This window comes from Rhizoctonia solani, chromosome 8, assembly GCF_016906535.1.
Source record: "Rhizoctonia solani chromosome 8, complete sequence".
NCBI lineage: Eukaryota > Fungi > Basidiomycota > Agaricomycetes > Cantharellales > Ceratobasidiaceae > Rhizoctonia > Rhizoctonia solani.
In genome coordinates, this window is record NC_057377.1 from 777,690 (window position 1) to 798,729 (window position 21,040).

Consider the following 21,040-nt stretch of genomic DNA (forward strand, 5'->3'; position numbering starts at 1 on the left):
TAGTCTTTTACTTTACTGATCGCTCATAATTGTTTGCACTATGATTCCGGCGTGTAATGCATGTATATACGTATAAATTTGTATGAATATGTCTTATATGTATTACCATGGTTCCTGAATCATTCGCTACCTGTTTTGCTAAAGACAACTGCTTGGAGAGCCCCAGTGTCGTACTGCTGAACAAACTACCAGTTTGGACCTCAGACTATGAATGCATCGTCGGAATGGCAGATTTCCGCTGGTATGCGCGATTCAGCTCTAACTAATGTTATGACAGTCCCGGTACTCCCAATACCAGCGCATACACCCACTTGATACTTTCCTCGGACCTATTTCAGCTCAAAAATCGGTTGCACCATATGCATACTACATTATTAATGCAGTAATAGAGTTAATTCATAATAGAATGATTACAATCTGAATCAGAAAAGCGACACAGCGAGAAAGTCGGGAAACGCCATAATACTAATATAAATTTCACTTCAACCAAATCAAAAATCCTTGGTCTCTGGTCTAGACGGAGAAGCACTCGGACTACAACCTTCTAACTCCACTTGGCTGGTCGTTGCAGTGGCAGCGAGGAGCTCCAAGTTCAAGCTCACCCTGGGCCTCTGTCTTCGCTGTTCTCGTGGACGGACACCTTTAACGTTGGGTGTCGATATCTTCACTCCAAGTTCTGCATCTCCCTCCTTGGATTTTACCCTGGCTAAATCGAAGCAAGAGTCCGCAGCGTGATTGAGTGTCCAGTCCGAATCAGACTGTCCAATAAAGCGCGGTAAACCATTTTCCAAAGCTCGGGTATGTCGTTTGTGCGGGAATTCTGTTGCTCGGGGTGAAGGACTCGGGGTCATCTCATATGATTCGTATATTGAGGCACGGCCGGTCTCTGAAGAGTGCTGGCGAAGGTTGAGGACTAGACGGAACCCCATGACATTCACGATAGCTGCAGGTGACGATGTCAAGCAACCTTCTTAAGAAAATGAATTGAAACAACGTACCCATCCCGGCATATTTTGGCATGGCGTCGACTACATAAAGTTAAGTTTTCTGTCAATGTTCACGAGAAAGAACGGACTTACGAGTACTGGGTGCTTCAGTCCACACCAGTAAAGGGAAAAGAGAGCATACTAAATATTGATTAGAACTTGGAAACTAGTCGCATACGCAACACCCGACGTACATAAGATAACAATATAATACTGAAAGCCTGGGCAACTTCAGAAGTTAGACACACAACGTTCAATAAGACTTATTCATCATCTGCGTACCATCACGGTAGAGCGTTCTGGCCACTGGTACAACCATTTGCTCTCGAGAGTATGTCCATGCTTTATAGGCTGTGAGTCCGAATAGGAACGTCTTTATAAAGAAACGTTAAGCAAACGCGCGAGTGCAAACGATAAAAGTGCCTACCTCGAGAAATAGGGCAGGGAGCCAAGTGACCCAGCTAAAGATGCATGAAAATGATAAATTTTGTTGTGCATTACGAGTTAGCTTGGACTTACAAATAGTCAACCAGTTTGCCCCAACAAACATGCAGAAATTGGTTCTCAGCATAGAACTAACAAACCTGATTCAGCAGTGCTCGCTTCGAGCAACGAGGTTCGCACTCACTGTTTCTGAAACGATGATACCCAGCTTAACTTCTATCCAAAACACAAGAAGATCTTAACTTACTAACGGCTTGGAACATTCCTGGAGTTACGATGGAAAATGTAGCGATAAAGTAAAGAACGTAGGCGATGTGTACCGTGAAAGCGATCTTTCGGCGTTTTCCGTAAAGCGCATTCACGCGCATCACCATAAGAACTAAGCACCGCGTCAGCAAGCGCTAGTAGGATGAAAAATCATGACCATACAGTGAATCTGGGACATACAATCAGCCAACCAATACAATACATTCAAGTTTATAACTCACCACAGCCAGTAGCAGAAAGTTCATGTATCCCTCGGCGACGAACCACACCTTACAGAACTGTGTATTCTTAAGCACAACCAAATAAACAAGGGTAACAGATAGCACCCTTACTTGTGTATTGAGTTGCCTGGTTAACCCCCCTTTATCTGGAAGAGATTATCATTTAGTTAGATTCGACTAAGTTGGCCTGCAGTTCTACCATAAATATCCACTGCCAGGATGAGGGGTGTCTAAGGTTTTCAGCCTTAATCCAACGCATTTTAAGGGGTAAGATGTACTCACTGTGTAGCGGTTCTAAAATAAACGGTACATTAGGGCGATTTACCTCAATTTAATGACCTAGACTCACAATCAAGTAGAATATCGATATGACGTTCGTCGGTCGACTCCATATCAGGCGGACCTGGAATAATTAACTCAACCAACTGGGTCTAGCACTACCCGGCTCAGACGTACCTCATCAGCAAACGTAAGAAAGTGGTCGTACACCAATAAACAGACACCCGCATCTGGAACGTAGATTAACATAGGACTCCTATTGAATATATTTCTCTCAAAAAACCCACACGAAGTGCACCTGCAACACGCACCCCCATTAGCTTCCCGATCCACATACCGACAAAACCAGACATATCAACGTACCTGCTAACATGAGCATGAAACAACGCAGTTTCAAGTTCCTTGATGCTGCTCATGATCGATTCAGCAGAGTCGGTAGGTGAGCGAGAACGAGACCGGAGGGAAAACTCGCCGGGAGTCCAGAGTACTTGAATACTTCCCCCAACATGACCCACATAACCTTGCCTGCTCCGCAAGATTCCCCATTTGAGTGATGAATTAGCGTTGATCGAGGTTGCTCGAAATGAAACGAAGTTCTTCGATGGCTCCAAATACGAAATGATCTACCATCGCATCTGACCCACTGACCAACCCGAGAGATTACGCCACCGGCTTGGTCGCTGGCTTGGTCCGACTAGCACGACGCATCATTAGAACCGGTGGTCTACACCATGTACTTGAGATTGTTTATGCAACGTACTTGAGGGCATTTATCGTGTGTAGTCTATGCCTCCAGATCTTTTTGCCTACCATGGTCCGTACATCCCAGGTTTGGGTCTAAAAATATGAAAATCAAGCGCTAACGTCACTCAGTCGGGCATCGTGGGATACAAAAGGCACACCAAAAATCGGGCATACGAAGGACCAAAAACTCTGATCAGCGGGGTAATCGAAAATCGGATTGGGCGAAATTTATCCTAGTAGGTACCATGCACAATTCTCCGATGGCGGAGCCAAATCCATCGTCAATGTTACAGGTTTTTTGTCAAGTGTCTCGAATTTCAGAGGAAATGAGTAACAGTCAGTTGACAAGCGGAAGTACACACAAACGAGTTCAGGCTAAACAATTGAGCAGAGACGCTGAGAAGTTCGAGCGGCCGATCAAGTAATGTTTGACACTGATCATGCATGTTGATTTGCATATGACTCACTAATCATATCTTTGCATGGTAAAGAAGTTGAATTGAAGTCGAAGCCACTCGGTATTAACTATAGCCTACATAACTAGCCGAACCAAAGAAGAAAAAGAAGAAAAGTAATAAAAAGACGAATAAAACCAGAAATACACGACCCAGCGTAGATAAATCCCTCCGCCCTTCATCCAGACTTGCGTGTAACAGTAATTTTTTTGTTACACAGTTCTCTCCACCGTGATACGCCACATGCTGCCAGGATGTCCCGAGCCCCGCACTCGTACCTCAAGCGTATTGGGGCCAATTGTAAGTGGCACATCCCATCGCACCTTCTTGTCGGCACCAGATTTAGCCGCGACCACAATGGCGTTGTGTTTGATTTCGACAGTCGTTTCAGGATCTGGGATCGTTGTTCCGTTGGTGGCCCCATTGATGGGGGATACAGCCGAGTCCAGGGCAAGTTGCACGGTAAGTCCAATACTAGTCTCGTTAATTCCAAGGCGAACAGACCACGCAGTTAGTCGGGCAATGCCATTTTGCTGAATCGGGATGCGCCGACCAGCTGGATAGGTCCATAGATCTACAGCTTTGAGAGAGGGAGTATTAGGTGCTTGAACCGATGGCGACCGTGATAGATGAGAGGGCGTCGCGGTGCGAAGGTGAGGGGGGAGAATAGGAGGAGTTGGTCGACTGTAGCTAGGGGCTGGCAGTGCCACGGTTGTAGATAGTGGGGTGGATGCCGATTGAGCTTGGGGGCGGGCTACGTGGTTGGGAGGAATCGAGCTACTTGGGGTAATGGACTGGGGCTGCAGAGGGTGAGTGATTGTTGGAGGCGTAGGTGCCGAAACATTTGTTTGGGCCAAATTGGGCGCCGTAGGTTCCGATTTGGTCGCCGGTACCTTCAGCTTGAGCTTGGGGACCGCTGAGCCCGATGCGGCAGGTGCACTGTTCTCATCGGTGTAGCCATATTCTGCGCGCCAATCGGCGCACAGGTTACGAAACATAGACTACCAGAATCGTCAGTTTAATTCATAGGCTTGAAAGAATAGAACGCACCTGTAGGAACATTGCATCTTTCCATATTTGCGAGAAATCCTCATTGTATAGCACAGCATTGGAGAACACTAGCTCTACATCATCCATGAATGCCTTTGGAGATGCGTATGCTTTGTGCTCGATACGTTTCTGGGAACACGACGATTAGTAATTGATATAATATATACGAACATTCTCTCACAAGGATGGGACCAAATGCTATTGGCTTCTTGATAATTCGGTAGTAGTCCGGGTAATCCTTCTTTGGTACCAGCTCCATGAAAACATCCGAATAACGGTTTCCCCTGATGTTGCGTCAGAAAGTCAAACACCGAACGTAAAGGAGGGACCAAACTCACTCCTCATCCACCTTGTCAATGAGCTGTCTTAATCTGGACTCATACTTTTTAAATAAGTTCGGCGGCCGCCCAGCCTTACGTTTTTCACCTTCACCCTTGGTTGGGCTTTCAACAAAGTCTCCATCTCCATCTTCGTCATCGTCTACTTCTGGGATATCTTCATCCGCATCTGGCATGTGAGGCTGAAGGGCTTTACACACGTCGACTGCTTTCCTCTGTTATTGGTGGCGGGTGTTAGTCCAAGGAATTAGGTCATGCACGTGGCGCACCACACACCTGCAGATCCCTCGCCGCATTCCAAATATCGGAGCCCTTGACATTGTATTTCTTCGCGTTTCTAAAGCATAGGTCGAAATCGCTCTTGACCTCCTCCAGTGACGCGTATTCATGGGCATCGAGTTTGGCCTATATTGGGTGGATATAGTGGATAAATATTAATATGACCCCAGAAAACAAGCTCGAGACTGACCCTGATATTATCGAAGGCAATTGGCTGGCTGATCAGTTCGTAATAATCAGGATACTGACGCTTGTTTGGAAGTTTCTTAAACTCGGTGGCCAACAGTGTACCACTATGTTCAAGCCGAGACCAATTTGCACACAGCAGAACAAGACAATAAGCGACTTTGAAAACTTGAAGGAATGAAAATGGAGCACGTACCTGGCGTTCGTGGCCTTACGAAGCGTCTCCAATAACTGGTGTCCCAACTCGGAAGCGCTCCGTCTGGCCTCGTGCGAGACAGCACCGCCACCCTCGGCATCGTCCACCACAACATCTTCATCTTCTCCTTCCCCTCCCAGAGAGCTTGCAGACCCAGGCACTTTGACTGCTGATCCATCCTTGCGGCGCTTGGCTCGTCGTGATTCCCCTTCTATGATGTTCGAAGCATCCACTCCAAGCACTCTCTTTCTTTTCGAAGCCTGGTTAGGGGAGGTAGTCGACATGGCCGGGAGGGGAGAAACGGACTAATAAGAATATATACACTAGTTTAATGGAACTGGGAAACGGACAACAGACAACTGGATCTCACGTGACTGGACGCTTGACTGACGTAAGCAAACACCCAACTGAACAACTTGAAACTTCTGGTTCCCGCCAAGATCTATGCCACCCGTCGACGTTTTATGTCTACAACAAAAGTGCATAACTGTTTAATCAGTGTGCGGAAGTCTAGTTGATAACGACTGCTTCGCTTTTTAGGTCAAAGAGCAAGAAGCACAACACTTACTAAAAGCGGACGAGAAAGAGATAATTAATAATTCCGGTGGTCCTTGTCACTGTATATATGTCATGACCCCTGTTAAGATTAGCACTATAGCTGCAGTCTCCACGAATGATGTTACTGATATTGGCCTTGTTACTCTCTACTTTAAGTTTTGCGGTATATTGTGGGCCGAAGGTGACAAACCATATGTATGGTTTGAAATCAGCACCCTATACATGCATACAAGTCTACCTTTCATGGGAGGCTCTTATCAACGAGTATCGTGGTTATCATACAGGATCTATTTCTTTGCCATTGAACCAATTGTGGAATGACTGCATGGTGGCACAATCTAAAAGCATACCCACCAATGACGTCTGAGCGCCACCGGCTAACTATCATCGGGAGGCACCTTAGTCAATGACACCTGTTTTCTTGCGAGCTCCTTGGAGCAATCCATTAGGAAGACTTATCTTTGGGTACCCTGGAAGGCAGGGAAGTTTTACCAGAAACCTCTGAAGATCTTGGGAGTGGCTCTGAACAACTGTGGAACCCATTCTCCATTTGAGAGGGTTTAATTAAGTTGGTTGCGTCCAATTCAAACACTCAATCTAGCAAGAGTAAGGCTCCATAGTAAGTAGTATTGCTCCATACTGCTTCATTTCTGGCTATTTGGCCGTGCTGTGGCACATGCATTGGCAACTGCGCTCGGAATAAGTAGCCACTTGCGATTGTGCGATTCATCTCATCCACTGTGCGATATCCTTTCACTAGCCAGGTCTCGCTTATATATAGTTCATGCCTATGAGTATCAGAAAATGAATCCGTATCAGTTCGCCTCCGCCCTATTCTTGCGCTTCATTACCTGGTTAACGAGCTTTTTCCACCAATGGGTTCCCTATCTTCGCCGTCGGCAAATCATTCGTGATGCCCTCACAGCTTCACTTGACATCAGCCAGCGTCTGTCTAGCTGGTCTGGTCAAGATCCTCGATCGCGTCCGTTTTCCATGCAGTTCCATGAGGATTGGGGACACCCGGATTGCGAAGTCATGAAGTGGTACAGCAAAATTCCATCAAGGTCTACTATCTTTTATTCTATTCAACACCGCAGGAGCACCAAAGGGCCATTTTACCACGAATTCCTTCAAATCCAGCTTACCGACGGGAGTGTTTGCATAGTTGAACGGATGGGTGAAGGTATCCAGTCCGGTGCGATAAGCTGCACGGGGTGCACCTCGCATGATATCATTCAATGGTTCACCGCGGATGAGTACTCTACGTGGTCTTTGGATCCCAAACACAAGCCTTCTGAGGTAATCGTCGAGATCAAATTTCCGCGTGCGTTTGACCTACTCGACGTACTCGCAATCTGCTATGCCACCAAACACCATGCGCGAGCTACCAACTACACGCTTCAGCGCTTCAATTGCTACTTCTTGTGTTGCACTATACTCTCCATCCTGGCTCGTTGTATCTCTCCGTGGGAGCACTATATCACAACCAGTGATTGGAACGACATGATCGAGGAGACACTCGAGGATTTACGTCATTCTGACTCGAGCAATTTATTGATTAGACATCCACTAGGCTCCATGGAATTTCCAATGCGCTCATCTCCTGAAATAGTTACAAACCAGAGCGATCAACGTACACACATGCAACATTCCGAAGCTCCTGATCCTACAACCAACAATCCTGCGACGAATCAAGTAGTTCCCAAGAATGCTGAAATCGCCCCGAGTCCATCACAGGATGAAAAGGCTATCGACCCGCTTCATAACACCAAAAAGTACCTCGCGATCGGGATATGTTCACTCCTAGGCTCCGATGGTTTGCCGGTGGTTGACTTCCTCTTTGACTCTCTAAGATCCGAATTGAATACTGGCGCGAATGACAACCTCAACGAAAAGCTTGCTCGCTGCTTGTGGTACGATCGTCTGGACCAAGCTCTTTCGAATGCTATTGAACTGTTGTTGATGAAACTGACTCCTCCTGTACGAGAAGGATCGTTTGAGGGGTGCCAAAGAATGAGTGATCTACTCGGCCCCGAGAATGGATCAATTTTTCCTCGGAGCGGAGACCTTGGTTCGATCGAGAATGATGTTCGGAACGGGTTTTTCCGCGCATTTACCGGAATACTCGATCATCACATCAACATAAGTCAGGCTAGATACGAACTGCGTTCATTCGAGGGTGAATACCCGTTCTGGAAACGATGCTTGACATGGATCGGGGCTGTCCTTATCATGATTTTGGCTTACCCCATAGTATTATGTTTCCCATACTCGATATTGAGGAAAGTTGGCAAGCTAAGGAATGATTTGGTAATTCTGGATATGTGCAAGACTTATAATGGCATGTTCAACTACCTCCTCCATCGTCTATTAATAATTTACTTATACTTCATGGTATTACGTATAACTAGTGAACCCAAGAATAATGATATTGATTTATTCGCCACGAAAGCTGATAGCCCAGCTGAAGTTTGTCGCTCTTGGAATGGCTAGGGAGGATCCAGCAACATTCACAGATAACCGGTGGCAAGATGCCCTGGATTGGAACACGCAACTCACAAACGGTTGGGCGGAGGCTTTATCCCCGATACTCGCAAGTTTGCTAGACACCGAACCGCCTAACACAACGGGAGCACTCGCGTTCCTTAATTCGGCCCTTCCAGGTAACATATGGAGAAGCTGTTTTTCAGACTGTGTTCTTAATAAAATGAGCGAATCTATTCGAAAAACAATTAGATCAAAAGAAGGGAGAATCAGCGTCCGCCTCGGACTTGTAAGTACTCTTACTAGTATTCCTTTCTATGGAATTGGTTGACCATCCATTACCATCCCTCAATCGCAGGGAGACGCGGAACAAGGTGCACATTCCTGGACGGTCGATGAGCTTCAGCAGCATATTCTCGCACGTGTGAGATTGCACGCCAAACGCGTAGATGATTTCCAACTCGCTAGAGCATTCGTTGTAGAGTCCGGAATGGCAACCGCAATTACCGATGTATGGGTGGGGTTCTCTGCCTGCAGAAGTTAGAAGATATACATAGTAGTTTGGGATCTACTGTGCGATCGGCTCGGGACTCAGCGAGACTCGTTCGTAGTATCAATAAGCCTATCGGAATTTACAGTACTAATCTGGATGTTGCCAATATAATGATCACTATGATTGACTATAGTGCCATATATATGCACCCAGAAAATTAGGTTTGAAGTTTCCAGTAACGTTGTTATTTATGTGTGTCACAGAATATCATATTCAACGGTAAAATTACCCCTCGCTATATATTCGGAATGGCTTACAACGATTTATCTCATTGGTTGAGAATACGCTACGTGTCGTGGTAATTTAGGCTTTGTAAACCTCTCCGTGGCCACCAGCCTTATAAAAGGCATCCATGCGCGTGACAATGGCATCCAGAGCGCCTAGCCAGGCGTTTAGCTGATCATCCGGAGGGGATCCAATCTTGGTATAAAAGTCTTTGCGGTAAGGGCAAGCCTTCAATGCCACCTGCGAGCCCCAGACGGAAATCTGTGTCAGCTAGGGTTGATGTAACGAGAACAAACATACAGCGAAAACCCCTTTAACAACGAAGTTATGGTACGGCTTCAGAGTTTCAGGATACGATTTATTAAATCCCGCTGTGAGTTCGGCCGTTTGGTCTGCTTGGCAGTGCTGGAGAGCTTTGCATGTGAATGCGAGGCCGCTATAAGGAGCATAAGTTTAGTAAAAGAATGTCTGTTGAGTGTAATGGAAGGGAAGAATGAACACTGACCGGAGTAACCACATTAATCCCTCGGTAGCGGGTTGTTTGCTCTCCTTTTTCTCGTTCGCGACGAGTTTTTCAAGGGTAGCAGATTCGGATGGGTGGGAATTAAGACGTGTGCGCACTTTCTAGGCACATGCGTAGTGTCAGGATCATATCTGTGGCGGAGTAGGCCTCTTTATTTACCGCGATATTACCATGGAGGTCGCTCTGCACCGGCCCGAATGCGGCAGCGTTGAAATGATCTGACAAGAGAGATTAGTAGATGTCGGAGTAATGATACAGAAACCCTCGGCATACCAAACAGAGCGCAAAGGCCTTCAGACGCATCCAAGAACGAGGCGGTCTCTACACCGTCCTCGGTCACAGGGACGTCTACGAAGGACTGAAGAACACGTCAGTATTGTAAAAGCGCATCTCTGTTGTAAGTACCTTTTTGAGACTCTGAATGAAGTTGGACATGACTTGGTCGTTAAAAAAACGCGTCGAGCTGAGTGTGGTGGAGACTTTAAAGCAGTCTTTGGTTGCTGGGGCGATTTTGTAAATTAGGGACCCTAGATCGATCAAGGCACGTGGACCGGGTTTGCCCAGAACATCATCACTAACTATAGTTACACACAAGGATAACGCGACCTTTCCAGACCCTCTACACCCTTGACATTATTAAATGTCTAACAGGTGTATTCAAGTTCACCTAAACTACTATTATTCTACGGCAAGTCTACCTTTTTCTATATTTTACGAGCGTGCGTACCATTTTGGAGGATGGGCCAGGTACTATTCTCCTTGCGATAATTACGCCTCCTCCGAGGTTTATGTCCAGAACTACCTCTACGTTTTTAAAGGAAAGTAGCTTCGGACAGAACAAGACCACTAAATCAATTGCATATTCTATCTTTGTTGATTCAATATCCTTGGGGCTAACAGGCGCTTCGTTCATAGAATCCGAACTATGACCACCAAGTATGCGCAGACTGAGGAGAGCCACTACCAGTTTATGAGCTTACTTTAATTTCTAGCGGTAGAACGGATTGTTCCCGGAACCTGCGATGGGACAATTCAATATCGTCATGTAGAAGATACAGAAATGTGTATACAGTATATAAACCGGGACGCAGTAGTAGCTGTAAATACCATACATTGCTACATTAAACTATAAATGTGATCCGTGTATTTTAAGATTTTCAATGTCGATGCTAAAGTCTATCGAGGATGTTACCTGTTTCTTCATTTTAGGGTGCTTTATCTTAAGCTTTGTCTGGTTCAGATTATATATGTGGAATCTCAGTATAGGGCCCTGAGCAAGCTCGAACGCTAAGGTGCAGATTATCACTAATCGACGTCATAAAAGGGTGTATCTTTCCCTGCATACAGTTGACTGTTATAAATAGCTGGACTCCCGAGGGCCTCAGGATGATCTCCTCACTTCCACTGCAATATCATTGTCAATGTAAGCGTACTTCATGCTGCAAGGTTACTCACTAAATCAAGGACGATGCGCCCCGCAAGTTTACCTTCCTCCATTTCGTCAAACACCTGCGGAAGCTTGGACAGGGGTTCAACTCGGCACGTAGTCTGAATGCGTCCCCGCGCCAACATATCCAGCGCTTGGCGAGCTTCTTCTCTATTCCCAACATAGACTGTCTTGATTTTGATATTTCGGGGTATCGTTGATCTGTCAAACATGAAATAAAGTTATGTTGGGACTCATATAGATAAAGTAGGTGATGAAAGAACTTACGCCATATCGATCTCGATTTTACCGCTCACACCAACTGCAACTAGGGTCCCCCCACGGCGTAGATATTGCAAAGATTGGCTATAAACCGCCGTGAGTCCACTTGTTACAATAGCAGCATGTACTCCGGCGCCATCAGCGGCCCGTATCACATCTTCCACGATGTTGTCAGTCTCCTTCGATTTAGAGCCCCATTAGTTGGTTGTTTCTCATAATTCGTGAGCTCATTAATTCACCTTAAAATCAATAAAGGTTTCAGCTCCTAGTTTGAGGCATAGCTCCTTCTTGTGATCCCCGGTATCGACCGCAATCACACGCAGCCCAAAGCCATTCACCGCGTACTGGATAGCAAGATGTCCTATTCGTTGACAACGTGAGCAAGTGCTGAATATTCATACTTGAACTGCACACTTACCTAATCCACCACCAGCGCCGGGAATTACCACAATATCACCTGGTGATGTGTTGGCTTCCTTGATTGCCTACATGCCATGTGAGCAGGCGATAATAGCGCCTGAGGATTTGGAAGGCCCACCTTGTAAACTGTTAAGCCTGCACATAAAATCGGGGCCGCCAAATGAAGTGGGACAGCTGAGGGGAATATCTTAGAAGAACCGATCTAACTTGTTTGTCGGGGCACATACATTCGGGAATTGGTGTGACGTGAGCCGCATAGCTAATCAAGACTATTAGTTCAAGAAATTGAGCAACTCAATGGAATACACTTACCTGACAGCATATTGCTGGAAGGTACCATCAAACCCAAACCCAGTTTGCACTGCGCTTGCGCATATAGATTCATTCCTGATGAATTTGGAGCGATGGATGAATCAGTGACCTGATGAAATATACCAATTCAAGCTGAAACTTACCCTATATATATTGAAGTACACAGGAACCGGGTGTTAGGTTATACAACAAAGAAAAAACAATCAGTTACCTCGGGCGCATGCTTCACATGAGAGACAACTAGAAGCGAGCCATTTTACTCCGACTGCCTGCCCAATCTTGACAGGTGATTGAGTTCCTGGGGCGATGGCAACCACGAATCCTGACTCTGCTGTAAGTTCTTTACCTCGGTCCATGAGAACAGATAGGCTCACCTGCACCTTCATGCCCTCCTACCATCGGAGCCGGTGGCATAATTGAAGGGTCTGCACGTGCAAAGTGGAGATCTGTATGGCAAACACTATGTTTATTCAGTAAACAACGAGTTCATATGATTGATATCTTCCTGGTATAGAACTTACCCAGAGTACATGATCTTGACTAGAACTTGTCCAGGCTTGAGCTGAGATTCCTGTATAACCGACCGCTCTACAATTTTGACGGGTTTCCCCCATTCTTCAAAGATAGCGGCCTTCTGGGTCTTGGGAACAGTTAGATCGGTCAATGGATGCTCCGAGGCTGTCATCGTCGTGTAGTATGAATGTTCTGAGCTAGAAGGAATACAAAATGATGGATGGGACCCCACTACCACCATCTGGCACTGTTTTATACCGCGCATCTCGGCACTAACAGGGCCGGTTCCTAAAAGAAAGTATCCTTTTTCGGGTCAAAATATACGAAGAATGAAAATATGCATGACATAACCATTCTAGAGTAGACACCGCGGAGTTTTCTGGGATCCTGCCAAGACGTATATTTTGTTATTGTGGTACTGTCGCCGTCGCCTACTGCATGATCTTAATTGCCCATAGCCATGCATGTGTCAAAAAGCACTTGACAGTAAGTTCAGCATTGAGAAACCTCTTAGTCAACACCCCTCTTGTCATGGATCGTAAATGGTAGATTCCGTTGAAACGCCAGGTAGTTTCATCACCTGCTCAACTAGCACAGTGATGTTGTACAAGGTAGTTAAACACAGTGTCAGACCATCCCAGTCGCACCTACGCCTTGATGTGATTAAGGCGAAAGCGCATTGATTAATAAACATATGTATCACACCCGGTAGCACCTGCAAGTTACTCGTACAGGCCGGCGTGTCGTCCAGAAACAGACGTGTCGTCTCTGGACTCATGACTATCCGTCATGCAATTCTGACTTCTCCTGCGTGTCGCTCCCATCGTTATAATTTCATATTTCAAACAAGCCTCAGTGCGGTTCTTTTGGCGCTATGGAATTGGTAGTGCAGTATAATGTACGACCATCCATTTCCTATACTCGAGGAGCTATTTCGATTTCAGTCCTCGGACGCCGTACCGAATCGTAATAGGAAAACTCGCCGCTCTTTGGTTCTTGGGAGATGTAAACCATCACGAGGTCCGGGAATAACCACTCCTCAAAAAAGAGGCGCATCAGAACTTCGTCGAAGAAAAACCCCGCTCAACGGTCAGTCGTATACTAGACATTGGGGGCAGTAAGCGTCTTTTGTCCAGCTATATTGTTTATCTGTGTTAATCACCAGACTTTCCTTTCTGAGCGTCTTGCAATCCAAGGCTCTGAAGCTCTCTCGAAATTGTAGACGAACCCAGAGTGACAAGGTGTTGTAACCAAAGGTTTATTATTAAACATAACAGGTGGGTATTTGTTCAAGCACTCGACCCAAGAGTCGAACTAATCAACGCCGCTTCAGGTAGAATGATAGCAATTTATAAACCTGACCACAACCTCAAAACATGAAGTAAAAAACATTCAACCAAGAGCTACTACTACTACTAGAAAGAGCGTCAGAAAAGGAAGAAAGAAAAAAAGATAACACAGAATGCAAGGCCTATGATATAAGTTCTGTCGAGGCATGAAAGCATCCGTTCCACTCAACTCAACCCAGGACGCACAAACAAACAGAGGAGAGTAAACAGAAACAATGTCCAATGGTTCGTTTTTTTAAAGAAAAAAGTCTAGTACGAGGCAAATACGATCAATATCATGGAAACAAGCTTACACTACTAGTCGATCATTGGTATCGTCCATACGCAGCTCGGTTCGGATTCGGGGGAGCAGCGCCTGGGGGGAGAGTGTGGTGTCCACTCGAGGAGCTAGCGGGAGATTGGGGCTGGCCAGAACGTGAGTACCGGTTGTTGGCAGCCGCAGATGGGGGTGGTGCAGATTGCTGGGCAGCAGGCTGACTCGGCTGGGTAGATTGTCTCCGTGTCTTGGTAATACGCTTAACACCCTCATTCGTAACCGGACCGTTGTCGACCAAACTCACGCCACGCCCTTGAGATTGACGGCTGGGCGTACCACGAACTTCATCTCCGTCGCCAAAGAACCCTCCATGATCGTCTTGTTGACCACTCCAGCGATAAGGGTTTGGTCCTGGGCCCCAGCTAGCGCCGTCACCTGATCCCGAGTCTTGCAACAATGGCCGAGCCGAAGCAGATCCCTCGTGCATGTACGGACGTTGGGGAACATCTTCAACGCTCCTGGTCAACGGAGAGGCACTGGGCGCGGGGCTAACATCACGCGGACCGCCAGTACGCGCAGCGAATGCAGGTGCGGGCTGAGGACCAGGTCGGGAAGCGACAGCAAGAGGGGCAGGAAGCATAACCAGTGGCGTATTATCCCTTGGACGGTAGTACTCTCCGCCACCACCGACCGAAGGCTCCATCGATACATCATCTCGACCACGTGGGTTATTTGAATACGCGTCGTTGGCGGTGGTACCTGTGCCTGCTGAATAACGATTGCTCTCGCGCTTGGGACTGCTACGGCCCATATCGTACGAATCACGGCTCGGTGGCAGGCTTCCATTATTGAGCCTGAACCTTCGGTCACGCTCAAACTCGGCCCAGCGCTTCATGACGATATGCGAAGAATCGAATTCTCCCTCCTTGTCTCCGTGACCTTCTTCCTTCTTTTCGCCAGCGACCATACGAGTCTGACCCCATGAGAAATCGTCAAAGTGCCAGAACGCGTAGGCGGGGAGAACAAAGTTCCAGATGGGAAGCGAGAACAGGTAGACGATCATCCACCCGAGGTAAGCAACCTTGCGCGACGTAATGACGATGAGCAAGCCCGGTAGACCCAAAATGATACCGAGGAGAATGAGCGGAATGACAGGCTTGGGATTGGTTTGGGGCAAGATCGTGATGATGATGAGGTAGAGCGTGAACGAGATGGCGGCGGGAAGGACGAGTGTACCAGCGAGCTCCATAAATACGACAAACTGCATCGAAAAGCAGAAAGTACCGCAAAGATCACGAACGAGGACGAGCTCGGCAAGATTGTGAATAGTCGAGTTGATCCAGCGACGACGTTGAGAGAGCAAAACACTAAACGTGTCTGGGACAATTGTCTTGCACACGGCCCTGAGTGACGTCAGCAAATAGCAATCCCGGGCTTGTTCCGCTACTCACTGAGGACAGAAGACCATCTTGCGCTTTGGGAACGTCTTCAACATGAGAGTCGTAAGGTACCGATCTTCACCGAGGAGCAACAGATTCTTCTTGTGCAGGGTATCAACAATGTTCTCCGAGTAATGCTCGACAATATCCGGGTTGGCAAGGATAGGGACCCAGTAGCCAGACTGGCCCTTTGGCGCCTTGATGCGATAAATAGAGAAACAACCGGGCAAACAAGTAACACCACCAAACATGGACTCGAACGCCTTGGTAAGATGATGGGAAATGTAGTACTCGAAGACTTTTTTACTCGTGTCAGCAAGGAGTCAAAATATACCCAAGACATGCTACTCACCCTGAATCATGGTAACCCAAGTCTCAGCCTTGTTCGCAATCTTGGTTTCTCCACAAAGACCCATAATCTCCTCGTCGTGAACCATGCAGCTAACCATACGCGTCAAACTATCCGGGAAGACCTTGGTATCCGCATCGACGCAAAGCACAATCTCGTATCGGTCCGGACTAACACCCGTCACGCGCCAGATGGAATTGAAAAACTCGTATTCGAATGTCGTCATTCGTTCGTCGAACATGACCTAAATTTAGTCGTTAGCAACGCGCCCAATAAGAAACTCAATGGAGTGGGCCCCACCTTCTGCAAAAACGCCATCAAGACGATTTGGCTGTCGCGCTTACCACGATTGCCGGGCTTGGCCTCGCCAGCTTCCAATGGGTTTCCGCACTTGGCGACCAAGACGATAGGGACCTTTTGCTGCTTGCTGCGCTCGACGGTGGCAGAATCGTACTTGTAGAAACCAGCATAGACTTTGGCCATGTTGTGGCGCTTGTGACCGTGGGCGATAGCAACATACGAGTGGGGCTCAACTTCTTCTCTGGGCACAACGAGATCGGTCATCATGCTGAGAACGATATCTGGTGTGGTCATGTCGTTTCCAGAACCCTTGACGAGACCATCGGCAATAACGAGAATGAGCTTGTGCGAGTTTGGATAGTCGGTGGTTGCGAGCGAATCGAGCGTCGTGCGAAGACCTTCAACGGATTCGGAATAAGCAGTAACGAGGCAGATTGTATGCGCGAGCGGGAAGTTAAAAGGTTCGAAATCGGGCGGCGGTTGGGGAATGACGTTTTGCAGAGGGAAGGGACATTCAATGGCGGCCGAAGCGTGCAAATCCGAAGCAGATCCGTCAGGGTACGGCAATGACGCAGAGCTGCGGCTTTCTCGGTAGCCGGGGGAATCAGGAGGGGTGTGATGCAAGACCGGCAGGGTTTTTCCGTACGAGCTCGGGGTAGAGATGCCAGCTGTCCGTCGGTTAGGCATGTCACCGTATGTTGTGGTCGGACGCCCGCCTTTGAGATTGTCGCCACGCGAGAAACGGGATGTGGACGGCAGGAACGCCTTCTTGTCCTTGTCCTTCTGCGCCCACTTGTTCGCATTCGCATTCGGACGGTAAGATCCAGGTGCAGGGCGGTAAATGTCGTCGGTCCAGTTTTCGATCGCCTGGGACCTTTGCATCCGCTCAGCATATGTCTCCTTGCCAAAGCTTCCCAATCGCCAAGAAATGAACCAGCCGAAAATAACCGCCATTGCAAACTTGATGCTGACAACTCCGATGATGAAGACCAGGGATACGTAGAGCACCACCTCGGAGGCAACACAACCGATGCTGCTGGTATCAATGAACCCAACGGTAATGAGATCCTTCAAGCAGTTGGCGAGCCGCTTTTGAGACATGCGGTACGTGTGCATTGTGATATCACGGCCTTGGAAGGTGGCATTGGCGGAGTTGTTACGAATGTCGGTGAAGAACTGCGGATAGGTGATCTGCGACTGGTCAAGCCAATTGAGCAAATTGAGATCGAGTACATTGCTAATAGTATGCTTAGTCAGAGGGCCACTCGGAATAAGTGAAGAGGTGGTACGTACGACTCGTAAACCGCCAAATTACGCGAGGTGTTCATGACTTGGCTCCAGTCGTAGTATACGACGCTCCGTTTGTCCTGTAGACCAGCGAGAAGCGTGCGAGAGTTGGACCCGGTATGGCAGAGCAATCGGTTGGTGTATCCGGTGAGGTTCCGAGGGGTTGTGCCGTATTGGTTGAAGATGTTGCAGGGGAAAACCCAGTTAGGGTACCCGCCAGTCGTCGAGATTCCACTTCCACTGGGGACATCCAAAAGGCCGGCACAGTTCTCATTGGGGTTCTGGAAGAGGAACGATGCGTCCATTCCTCCGGACGGGAGTATACCAGCATAAAGGGCCGATGTATTGCCATCAAAATAGGAACCTGCCCTAGGGTGTTTCCAGTCGGCAAGATCGTAGGCGTAACCGTGAATGATGAGTGAGCCGCTTTCGATCGCTCCGTTTTTGACACGAGGCGGAGGCTTGCTACACACTGTTTGAGTAAAGCCGAACGTAATGAAACCGACTGCGGCCATGAGGCTCATAATGATGGCGATGAGACCCATCTTCTCTCGCCATGCGCGTTGCTGCTCTGGGGTGCGGATGCCGCAAGAGGATAGAAGAAATTTGGGAACGCAGCATGTAAGGATGTAGCAGTAGATGAACCAGCAGTCCTTGGGGCCAGGACCAATACTGTCTACCCAACGGCCCTTGGGTTCGTCAGGAAGCTCGTCCTTATTCGGCGTCGGTGAACCCTGAGCATTGACAGCCCGTCGCTTCAGTGTATTCCCATGGCGCTTGAACAGACCGTTCTCTCCAGCCTCTTCGTCGCGTCCGAGCAGAGACTTGCCGCGCTTAATGTTCGTGGGGACATTGCCCGTAGCTGCCAGATCATCAACGTCAAAAACTGAGCCTGGTCATTTAGAAAAGTGGGCTGACCCGATGGCATAACATCTACTCGCGAACCATCTCCGACGTGCGAGCGATAGTGCCACTGACGATGGCCAGGCTCAATCTTCTCGCGATCTGGTCGTACAAGACTCTTCTTGCGGCGCATGTCAGCACCAGATGAATGGTGCTCTTCGTCGTATGGAGAGTGCGCCAAGCCGTGGTCCGTGCGTTCGTCTCGCGAAAACGAGACCGAGGCTTGGGGAGCACCCGTCGGCGTCGGCCTGGGCGGTGCTGCTCTCGGCGGCCGGGAGCTCATCGTGGAACAAGGCGCTCACACAAAGCTCAGCGGCGAGGAAAGGGGGTGTGGCGGTGAAGAGAGGGAGGGAAAGCTCGAGAAATGCCCGGCAGAGCCGTTCGTGGTCGTCGTCCAATCGCAACAGAGCAGAGCCCCCTTGTCCTTTTCTGTTGTTTGTCCCAGTGTGGCATGTCATCTTCTCATCGCATCATTCCAAATATGTCCCCGCGCATACGGCCATTTGCTTTGTGCCTCGCCTTTCTTATCCAGTCCGACAACTATTGACTATTACTCGCATCGATCGTTACCTCTCTGCCCAACGTGTTATTCCATTGTATTTTACTTGTCACTCCTACCTCGGTCTCTTGATTGCGCTGTTGCCCTTTATTTGGATCCAGACTTGCCGAACGACTTGCGATCGCGGCCTGCCCACGTTCTACATCCAACATCAACTCAATCAACTCGTGTTTGCTTGGCATCCACTTCTCGCCGAACGCAACGAGAGCGCCAATATTAGAAAAAGAGAATCGACTGGGGTTGCGACCCCGTATATGAGCGCATGTAACCAGCACCTAATGCTATAGTTAGGGCTGTGCCGCATAAATACACAATAAAATACTCCTCGTGGGCGCCAAGCCAACTTTGCGCGTCATTCTCAACTGAACAACGTCATTAATCCGGCACGTTCCGTTTTCTCTCCCCTCGCGATCGTTCGCCTTGGCAAAGTTACTTTACTCTTCAAAAAACACAGGTCCATCAATAATGCCACAACACGAGGTATTCAATCGTTCACAAGTGTTGTTCATCCCCCCTCCCCGCTCAATTTTCACGTAACCTAAACCCAACTCGGTCAGTTATGAGGTACATCATCGCTGTTCTGGGTATAACTCATTAGTTTACCCCCACGGGAGGTTTCATTTTGTACGTCGTGGAACTTCCCAAGCACCCTGTGATATATATAGCTATAGTCTCCCCCGCGCAATAGACGCCCGGTTTACGTCTCGCTGTCCCCCCCGGGCCCGCAATGAACGGGGGCTGTGGGATGTATAAGCACACTGGCATACGCGGCAGCCGTCAACGGCTTAAAAACCCTGTCTCCCGTCGGCTTCTCACTCAATACCGAAGAAGCAAGGGATCGACGCGCCCCGACTCGCCCAATATGGAAAGATCACCGAATATGGGAGAGAGAGAAGGCACGCTCCCAGGTCGAATATGCATGACAACCAGATCACCAAAACGTTGTGTAGTCAGGACCAAGACAGGGCCAAGGCCAAGTATCTCCACGTAAGTGACGAGAACAAAAAAAAATGCGGCCGCTTGATGGCTGATTACATTTGCCGTTTGTTTATTATAAAATGTAGTTCTAGAACTTGGGTTTGGAAGAAAAATATACGAGGTAGAACGCCGGTTTAGTCGGAAGGGGGCGTGAGAGTTCAGTAAGCGGATGATCTCTCGTTATGTTGGGACCCAAGTTGATTTCGTATGTGCATGGATTCTGATGGATGCGGGCCCCCGAGTCGTGGATTTGACAACCGAGGCACAAGGACTGACACTGGACTGACCAACACGTCAAAAAATCGCGTCAGATTCACGTGATCACTTGGGCTGCGCATGTATCACACACGCAGCACAGTAATTTAATTAGAATTCATAGAAGATATCATGAACAGTCAACGTCGTTTGTATTTCACCCGCGGGCTGACGTGTGGACGGCTGGACCTGGAATGGGCTTGCTTTTTGCATTTGTACGAATTACAACGCTATGTCCGAAATGACCTATTAGTCGGCCATGTTAACTAACGCAACTCAGTCCGGTATTTCGCGACTTCATATTTGTTCCCTGGGGTGGCCAAAATTCCAAATCAAAAATGGGAGTTAGTAACACGGTGTGATTATACCGGAATGCTACGTACTCGGACTAAAAGAAAAGGTGCATCCACCTTTCCTCCGCATAGACGCCGTGCTTGTGGTCTAAGAGCCGCCAGTAATGGGCCAAATTTAACTCATACATTTGACCGTGAGTTTTATTGAGAACGATCACCTATGTCATACAATACTGGGCATACATCCACTCAGTGGAAACACGAGGTATAAATATTACATTTTTGCAGGCCATAACACAGTACCGTTCTATAACAGAAGAAACACAATTGA

The 21,040-nt window shown here is 47.9% G+C and overlaps 5 protein-coding genes across 5 annotated transcripts; 1 reads left to right on the top strand and 4 right to left on the bottom strand.

Annotated features, from left to right (window-relative positions):
* Window positions 1–491: 491 nt before the first annotated feature.
* RhiXN_09694 (bromodomain associated protein) lies at window positions 492–5,729 on the bottom strand (the record flags this gene model as incomplete). Its single annotated transcript, XM_043329510.1, has 26 exons — window positions 492–943; window positions 999–1,028; window positions 1,080–1,127; window positions 1,181–1,207; window positions 1,269–1,359; window positions 1,414–1,447; window positions 1,506–1,561; window positions 1,615–1,646; window positions 1,678–1,809; window positions 1,860–1,866; window positions 1,919–1,975; window positions 2,030–2,064; window positions 2,118–2,148; window positions 2,201–2,212; window positions 2,268–2,321; window positions 2,375–2,427; window positions 2,485–2,495; window positions 2,561–2,774; window positions 2,846–2,891; window positions 3,675–4,397; window positions 4,447–4,575; window positions 4,628–4,730; window positions 4,785–4,999; window positions 5,061–5,189; window positions 5,254–5,356; window positions 5,446–5,729. The coding sequence occupies 26 exons, from the start codon at window positions 5,727–5,729 to the stop codon at window positions 492–494; spliced, it is 3,108 nt and encodes a 1,035-aa protein (XP_043182344.1).
* A 1,078-nt stretch (window positions 5,730–6,807) lies between these two features.
* Window positions 6,808–9,031, top strand: RhiXN_09695 (uncharacterized protein; the record flags this gene model as incomplete). Its single annotated transcript, XM_043329511.1, has 3 exons — window positions 6,808–8,397; window positions 8,456–8,776; window positions 8,846–9,031. The coding sequence occupies 3 exons, from the start codon at window positions 6,808–6,810 to the stop codon at window positions 9,029–9,031; spliced, it is 2,097 nt and encodes a 698-aa protein (XP_043182345.1).
* Window positions 9,032–9,343: 312 nt separating this feature from the next.
* RhiXN_09696 (glycolipid transfer protein) lies at window positions 9,344–10,223 on the bottom strand (the record flags this gene model as incomplete). Its single annotated transcript, XM_043329512.1, has 6 exons — window positions 9,344–9,505; window positions 9,566–9,701; window positions 9,771–9,889; window positions 9,948–10,006; window positions 10,062–10,146; window positions 10,194–10,223. The coding sequence occupies 6 exons, from the start codon at window positions 10,221–10,223 to the stop codon at window positions 9,344–9,346; spliced, it is 591 nt and encodes a 196-aa protein (XP_043182346.1).
* A 960-nt stretch (window positions 10,224–11,183) lies between these two features.
* On the bottom strand, window positions 11,184–12,913 carry RhiXN_09697 (Zinc-binding dehydrogenase; the record flags this gene model as incomplete). The annotated part of the gene is made up of 10 exons (XM_043329513.1): window positions 11,184–11,192; window positions 11,244–11,436; window positions 11,503–11,675; window positions 11,736–11,857; window positions 11,915–11,981; window positions 12,035–12,090; window positions 12,144–12,175; window positions 12,229–12,303; window positions 12,575–12,688; window positions 12,750–12,913. 10 exons carry the CDS (start codon window positions 12,911–12,913, stop codon window positions 11,184–11,186), a joined length of 1,005 nt encoding a protein of 334 aa, XP_043182347.1.
* Window positions 12,914–14,395: 1,482 nt separating this feature from the next.
* RhiXN_09698 (chitin synthase) lies at window positions 14,396–18,907 on the bottom strand (the record flags this gene model as incomplete). Its single annotated transcript, XM_043329514.1, has 6 exons — window positions 14,396–15,749; window positions 15,798–16,083; window positions 16,138–16,378; window positions 16,435–17,671; window positions 17,728–18,583; window positions 18,640–18,907. The coding sequence occupies 6 exons, from the start codon at window positions 18,905–18,907 to the stop codon at window positions 14,396–14,398; spliced, it is 4,242 nt and encodes a 1,413-aa protein (XP_043182348.1).
* Window positions 18,908–21,040: the final 2,133 nt, after the last annotated feature.